Source organism: Amblyomma mixtum, chromosome 3 (genome assembly GCF_055824585.1).
Source record: "Amblyomma mixtum isolate Tamu chromosome 3, ASM5582458v1, whole genome shotgun sequence".
Taxonomy (NCBI): domain Eukaryota; kingdom Metazoa; phylum Arthropoda; class Arachnida; order Ixodida; family Ixodidae; genus Amblyomma; species Amblyomma mixtum.
The window spans coordinates 360,277,395-360,285,538 of NC_143014.1; the positions used below are offsets into that span (position 1 = coordinate 360,277,395).

Sequence of the window (8,144 nt, forward strand, 5' to 3'; positions counted from 1 at the left end):
CCAAGTGATGCCGCTCACATCGGGCTAAGCACTTGATGTTCCGTTCGGTTGATGTTCAGTTGCTGCGGTATTTTTTTTTGTGTGTGTGTGTGTGTGCTTGTGCGAGATGCAGAAATTGTGATGTTTATGCTCCATTTAGTTTCTTCAAAGAGAGAGGCAGCACTTGATTTGGTAAATTTGTTATTGTCACCGAGGGTAAAACGAGCTTGTTCCACCAAGGTCATTTGCTGATCTTCTAACTGGTCAGGAGTCAACCAGGGAATAAGTAAGGTGGTTGTATGTCTTGTGTAAAGGCTAATTGCAACGGGGCAGAAAGTTGAGCCAATTGAGCGTTGGCTAGTACACAGCAACCTGAATTTTCCACAATGACTGTGTAGAGGCAATGTTCAAGTTCGCATATATGATGCAGGACATTGAAGTAATGCGGAGGCGATACAGGCAGGACAGTGCAGTGGTGTGCAATACGTTATTGCATTTTGCAAAGCAGGTGGAGTGATTGTGTTGGTATCGCTGGGTTTGGTGAGAGAAATCTCTGAAGGGCTTTACATCCTTATCATAGCTTCTAATATGCACTTTCTTTCAGCTCAGAAGAACACTTGGGTTTTTTAAATCTTGGTCCCTCGTAGCTGAGGCACATTGTATATCGGCCCCTCCAATAGAGAAAGGAACAACCAGTTTGTATAAAAGACAGAGCATTAAAGTTGAAAAAGGATATTAAATACCAAGAGAAAAAGTAGCCTGAAAGCAGTTCAAGGTGTACCTGTTGCACACATTATGCGACAGCATAAGGAACTTGTCAGGCCATTCGGCAGTGTCAGTCATCAAGGGCAAGGCTTCATAGTGTTGTCAAGCTAGGTGTCAGTTATGGGGGCAGTCAATGAGTGCTGAAACTTTCCTATAATGGAGCTGCCTGTGTATTCTTCGAGCTGTAGAGCATTGCATTCCCAGTAATGGTATTGCATGTTGTGTTATTGTAAAACAACCTCTACTCACACACCATCTTCTCAGTGATGTATCTCTGATGTTGACACGCCTTTGTTTATCAGTGAGGATTTTCTAGTCATTCAGCACTCACTGTGGCCACTGCACCTTACAATATTTATTATGAATTTTTTTACAGCATTCTCCTTGCTGCAGTTAGCTTTTACCAAAGAGCAAAACCCCTAGTCACCTACCATCAAGCTAAAAGCTTATCTTTGGTACTTACGCATTTTATACATGCCAAAATGTTTTCAAGTCCTGAATATGCATTATGTACACTGTACCATGCAGTACTTAGTGAACAGGCACCCTCTGTGTGAAAGAAAACAGGCACTTTGAACTCAAATTTTTTTTCTTCATTGCACTTGAAAATGCCATATGATCATTGTACATGAAGGTAAAGTATGCTTGTGTATACACTGCTTCTTCTGCAATAAGAACGGTCATGTGAAATGCTGTGGCTAAAACAATAAATGCTCTTACTGAATGTATGTTGCACTAAAATAAAGCATTGGTGGTGCTTTCTGATTCCAACAACCATCACAAACATTTATTGCCTTAACTCAGCACTGCACTCTTGGTTTTATGCATGTCCATCGCACGGGTAATGACCACAAGCACTGTACCAAGAGGGAAAGTGGCAGCAGGGAAGGGGCAGGTGGGTCGATGTAAGCATTGGCAAAAGAGAGTGCACACTGATGCGTTTAACACACAGGGCGAGCTGTTTCAACACCTGTTCTGCTTTCAGAGAGAGACTGCAAGCAGCTGCTGAGGGACTGGGAAGTATACTGGCAAACACTGCCAATAAAGTGGCAGCTGGTGGGGCACTTGTTTAAACACAGTTATAAAGGCTTGTATTTGGCAATCCATTCAGACCACGAGGCTGGCTGTGGGCAAGGGCACAACCACATCACACAGTTGCTCACACACATGCAGATATGTGTTCTGCACCGACACGAGGCAATGACAGTGGCAACAGAAACAGTGGCTGCGATGTGACTCTCCACGCCAGCATGGTGAGTCATGGCCCGACGCTAGAGTTGCCACCGCAACTGTCCCTGCACCATCTCAAGGTACGCCTGCCTCTGAAGACTGGTCATGCTAAGAGGCCAAAAATACAGTAGTGCATTGGTCTGCCCTGGAGGTAGGCAAGGAGGGATCCTGTCTCTACTAGGCAGCCAGCATGTAGAAGTAGCCCGCTGTTTCTAGGATTAGAATGCCTCCTTATGGTTAGTGGAGGTGCTGGGTTTCCTCAACCCAGATGTTACCATGGCTCTAAGACAGCAGCCTGCAAGCCCGTAGCATTAATTGGAGTTGTACTCAGGTTCATTGATGTTGCCACTACTTGCACAAGAAGGTAGGCTCACTACAATTCAGTGCACCATGGTTCTCGGGTTAATCTGCTGGTTAATCAGCATTTGGAAAGTAGACCCAGCTTTCACTTTCAGCATTTCAGTTCTTTCTGCTGATATTTTTGGTGGGGAGCCTTGCTGAATGCTCTGCATAATACGTTGAGCACTGGCCTATTCAGAAGCCTTCATCATCAATTATAGCATAGTCTTGGCTGCCATCTTTGGAAGGACAGTTGGAGCAGCTGGCCTGGCTGCTCTCCTTCTGGCACGAGTGTAGCTCCATTATAGCAACAGCATGCATGTGCTTGCACATGTGCACATGCGCTGCATGGTCAACACGTGCATGTGTACATGTTGTGGCAAGCCTCGCACTGCTCACAATGAAGCTCGCAGCCACTGCACGATTTGCTAGTCCTTTGCACTGTGTGCTTGAAGTTCACCAAACTTTGTGGCTTTACATACCACTGGCCATCTCCCACTCTTTTAGTACTGGACTTAGAAAGCTCAATCCCCACTTTATGCTTCCTAAATAGGGCAGATTTGCAGTGGTCTGCTCCTCCTTTGACACCTGTTGTAAAGTTTTTCGGATGTGAAATTGAAGAGTACTTTGATTAATGTATCCAATCACCCATTTACCTTGCCACCAAAGTGAGAGCACTTCAGTGCCTTGTGCATTGACTCCAAGTGATTATTTGTTAATCCAATGTACTGCCGATAGCAGTAAGCCCACTGACATGCCCCCTTTGCGTATGTTTTCTCAAAATTTCTGACGAAGCCAAAGGCGATTAACCTGCCGCTCTTTGGAGTGGATACCAAGAAGTGCAGGGAGCAGCTGTTGAGACTCAGCCTCATCTGTCCGCTTCATCAGAGTGTGCAGCATGTCCCTTATTGTACTCTTGCAGTCCTTGTGTGTGACTATTCAGGTGCGTGCTCCAGTTGAGTAGCACATGCCAGCTGCAAAACAGTTGACTCAAGAGACCCATCACCTGCTCCCATGCATTGCCATAAACAGGGGCATCATCAGGCATAAATGCCTGACACTGTATTGTGTTTTTTCTTTGATGGCCACCTCACCACAGTGCCCATTGTCACCCTTTTTGAAATCAAGTAGGCACACGGGATACCAGAGCCATCTTGAGAAATTGCGAGCAGGGTTGTCAGTTGGATTTAGTACTTATTTGTGCCATGGGTGGAGTCAATGCACAGTTTCGCTGCCCCAATTCATAAAGGAGCTCTCGTTGTGGGAATGTCATTAATGCTAGCTCAAAGTCACCATCATGACTGTTGGGGTCACCCTTCTTCCTGTACTACAATAGTGGCAACTCATTTCCTGCCCTCATTTCTTCGACCCATAATTCAACACTCTTAAAATCGTCTGGATCTCTCTGCTCTGTTTTGCCAATCCTAAACTTGTCTGCAATGTTACGGAGGTCTTTAGTGGTCACAAGTTGCATCCGTGGGCCTGATCCACTTGTACCTGCTCGGTTGTTGTGCACAATGGTTTTTGCTGGTACTCCTTCTGCTAACCGGCCTGAAAATTGTACAGAAAAAAACTGTTACTTCTGGTCGGATTCCTTCGTCTTCAACTTTGTTCCTTTTCACAGGTGACACACAGTTCATCTACTTTCATTTCACTTTTGTGGCACTGCAAAGCACACGACAAAATAGTTGCTTCAAAGCCAGATGGACTTTATTCTTATGAGCCTGAGTGTTCAAAACTTGCATACTGCAATGCAAAACAGGGAAGTTATATACAGCATGTTATAAATGCAGAATATAACAGCACTGAAAATGTGGACAAGAAAATAATAAGGACATGTGCTTCTCATCCTGTCCCGTTTCATTCTGCATACTAAAAAAATGCTCCGATTCGCCTGACAGCAACCTTTAAAGGAGTAGAGACACCAAATTTTTAAACGCGATCTTTGTTTCTTTGGACTTGTGCACAAGACAATAGTGTGCACGAGTCACAATGTAGAATTCACTTACGCCAGGTGAATAATTTCTAAGTGAATATTTTTCTCAAGCTGTTTCAGTTTCAACACCTGAATGACTGCTGCTAAGTCAGAGACAATTGGAGTGCATGACAATCATACATAAACTGAAATATAAATGCTGCTTGTTCGTTTTTTTGCGATTTCAACTCTTGTGCTGGCTTGTGTTTTATATTAGAGGTTTTTGAGGAAAGGAAATGGTGCAGTAACTGCCTCGCTTTCTCCATGGACACCTCAACCATGCCATGAAGGAAAGAAGGAGTGAAAGAAGCAAGAGAGAAAGAGGTGCTGTAGTGGAGGGCTCCGTAATAATTTTGACCGCCTGGGGGGTCTTTGGGCACTGACGCTGTGCAGCATGTGGGCACCTCTTGCCTCCATCGAAACTCAGCTGCCGCAGCCGGGTTCTAACCCGGGTACTCCGGCTTATACCCTAGTTACACGGCTGACTTAACCATAGTTCAGTTTGCCTCAGTTAATACTAACCACAGTAGTGCGCTGTCAGACGGAGAGCCTAATCGCTGTTATGTCGCTAACCATGGTTACTGTAAACTGAGGCCGGCCACCTCAGTCAAGCCTTGCTAACTGAAAAAAATGGCTGCCTCCATGTCGGTCGAGTGTAGTGCCACGGCGAGCGAAGCGTCCTCCCAGAAGCGTGTCAACTGGCCTATTGCGACTACAGAGGCGTTGATACGAATCTGGGAGGACAACCTTAGCGCACTGTGCTCAAACACGCACAATGCGCGCATATATAGCGCGATGGCGGACTTGTTGAACGCGCGCTTGCCAGCTGGCGAAGGACCGTACTCGGCAAAGCAAGTGCGGTAGAAGCTTGAAAACTGAAACAAGCAATATCGGTAAGCACGAAATTTTGTTTTTCCTTCTCAAGTAATGATGTTTACAAGCTATTTTGGTTTCGCGTATAAACACTAGTTTGTGCGTGATGCGCGGCGACCGCTATCGTAGTGATGCCTAGCTTGTCCGGGTGAATGTCAACCTCGTCGCGTTCGGCAGAACGCACAAATTAGTACGAGTTGCGTGTCCTTTGGTACACTTGATGCTGTGTCGACCTGAACTAAGCTTGGCTGCACTAACCGCGTAGTACATTTGGTTGGTTGGTTTATGGGGTTTAACGTCCCAAAGCGACTGAGGCTATGAGAGACGCCGTAGTGGAGGGCTCCGGAAATTTCGACCACCTGGGGTTCTTTAACGTGCACTGACATCGCACAGTACACGGGCCTCGAATTTCTCCTCCAAAGAAATTCAACCGCCGCGGCCGGGATCGAACCCGCGTCTTTCGAGCCAGCAGCCGAGCACCATAGCCACTGAGCCACCGCGGCGGCCGTAGTACATTTCCTTTGCACCGTGTGTATTTTTGAGCCGCCGTGATGGCTCAGTGGTAATGATACTCTGGTGCTGACGCCGAAGACGCGGGTTCGAACCCGGCCGCGGCAGTCGCATTTTGATGGGGGCGAAATGCTGTGTGGTGTCGAAATTTCCGGAGCCGTCCACTACTGCGTCTCTGATAGCCTGGGTGCTTTTCGACGTGAAACACCGTAAACCAAATCAAAGTAAACCGTGTGTATTTTAACGTTTCATCGTCAGCGTGCGAAGGACAGACTTCTGCACTGGCACAAATGACTTGCGCCAGCAGCACGCGCGTTTTCTTCTTGATGTCACCTATAGCAGGTGACATCAAGAAGTACAAGTATTCTCACCTATAGTAGGTGCTCAACAACATACCTTTCTGATAGCTGAAGTTAACGTGCTTCATTTACACGTGCTAATACAGGTGCTACCGGAGCCATACAGCTTCATTTGCTGAATGTGTTCAATAGCACGAGCATCACCTTTCCTCCATGTTTCTCTCTTAAAAGTATTTGCACCTTGTGTATTTTTGTAATGCAGTTTCGTGGACTAAAACACCCTTTCTTTCTAGGAAGCTGAGGCAATCTGGGTCCACAACAGGATCTAAAGGAGTGGAGTGGCAATTTTACTGGCAGCTCCACTCCTTTCGTGGCACACTGCCAGTAAACGACAGTGATCTAGTGCAGGAGAGTGTGCAGGTAATCTTTTATTGTTATCTCTAGCACAGGCTAGCCTGATAGAAGTGCAGTGAATGCTCTGTGCCTGCTTTCCATTCCAATGTGGAAATGCCTTTTAGAAACTACTACATAGTCTTTCAGAAATAGCATGGAAAAAGGAATAAACAGAGTCGAAAGCAATATCATGCATGTAAACATGCCTTTGTTTTTCCATATGTGTTGTACGGTGTCGGGGCTTGCAAGGATACAAGAAGGGCTAATTGATCTAGTTTGCATCGGAGCACTACATGACACCAAAAGCAAACAACACAAACAATGCGAAGATCTACGTCATTCAGAACTTGATGTGTTTTTATTAAAGAGATGAGCACGCTCGAAAGGGATAAGTATATGAACATAACAGCAAAATATATATCAGCAAGAATACATGGAAGAAATCGTACTTGTCTAAAACCGAACAAAAACATTGAAAACCAAAGTGACAAATCAACAGTTGATAAGGAGGACCTTGAGCATAGTTCTGTAAAGTGTTTTGAATACCTCCTTACGAAACGGTTTTTGTGCTAGAACATCATCACACAGAATAGAGAACTGAGCCCATAGGCACAATGTGCAATGCACCTCGAAATGTGACGGCCCAGACCCTTTCAGTGAGGCTTCCCTATATGCTCTTTGAGGAGAACAGTCCAAGTACAAGAAATTCATTGCGGGGATGGGACAGCGCACTACCGACATGTGAGCAGCATATGCAGCAGCAGGTCACAATGAAGCAATCTGGGTCACGACAATTCATTTTTGCATAACATGTGGCAGCCGTGTTGTGTTCAGTGTAAACCTGACATGGTATTCCAGCACAAGAATTTGCTCACATTCAAATATTAATAGAGGTGTCCTACAAAAAGACAAGAGGCAATGCAAAAATTGTACGCCGTAAGACAGTTTGTTTTCACAAATGAGTAGGAAGCTCTTGTATCCTCCTGCGATTTCTATTCCCGTGGTTTTCTAGTCTGTGATCGAGGCTTTACTTGCCTACTAGCCATCATATTTAGTTTAGTGGCTGACATATCTGTGCCATTTTCTATCTTGTTTTGCTCCATTCACAGATGCCAGACGATCCACCAGAAAATGGAGACGAGGTTTTATTCCTTGAAGTCAGCCAGCCAAACTCTCACCTTACATCCGAGCAGTCTCCAATTCCCTGCGCCCCAGAAGAGACTACTGAGAGTAGGGCAGGCACCGAGCAAGCAGGCATTGAGCAAGGGCCGAGTGGAAGAAGCCATTCTAACATTCGCAGAAAGCGGCCTTCCAGCGCACTGCTTCGTGAACTCATGGCTGTGCATGAGAAGGCCGAGGAACGCGCAGCCAAGGCTGCGAAGGAAAGCAGCGAGCTACGAAGGCAGCTCATCGAGCTTCAGAAAGAGAGCAGTGAAGTTCAGAAAGGGATGCTACAAGTGATGAAGCAGTATTTCGCCTCAAAGGAATGTACAGAATAATTTGTTCCGTCTTCTGTGTATTCAGGAGCAGAGACCTTTGGGCTAGTTGGTTCATAGCAGACATGCACAAGCGCAAAAAAACACGGACAGAGAAAGAGACTTGGACAACACGAGCGCTTAGTTCCAACTGAAGATTTCTTGACACACAAGCCCAATTATATACACCTTGCTGCATGACGGCAAACTGATAGCCCTGCCGACATCACGTGGCTGCTCCCAAAAACATTATTTCCTTTTTGGTCAGTGTGACAGATGGTGCGCTGACGCAGGATCCGTCAGCGC

At 45.9% G+C, this 8,144-nt stretch overlaps 1 protein-coding gene across 1 annotated transcript; it reads left to right on the top strand.

The window, feature by feature from the left end:
• The first annotated feature begins 1,919 nt into the window (after positions 1 to 1,919).
• Positions 1,920 to 7,862, top strand: LOC149356512 (uncharacterized). Its single transcript, XM_089576362.1, has 3 exons — positions 1,920 to 2,054; positions 6,202 to 6,390; positions 7,473 to 7,862. Exons 1-3 carry the CDS (start codon positions 1,920 to 1,922, stop codon positions 7,860 to 7,862), a joined length of 714 nt encoding a protein of 237 aa, XP_089432488.1.
• The last annotated feature ends 282 nt before the right edge of the window (positions 7,863 to 8,144 follow it).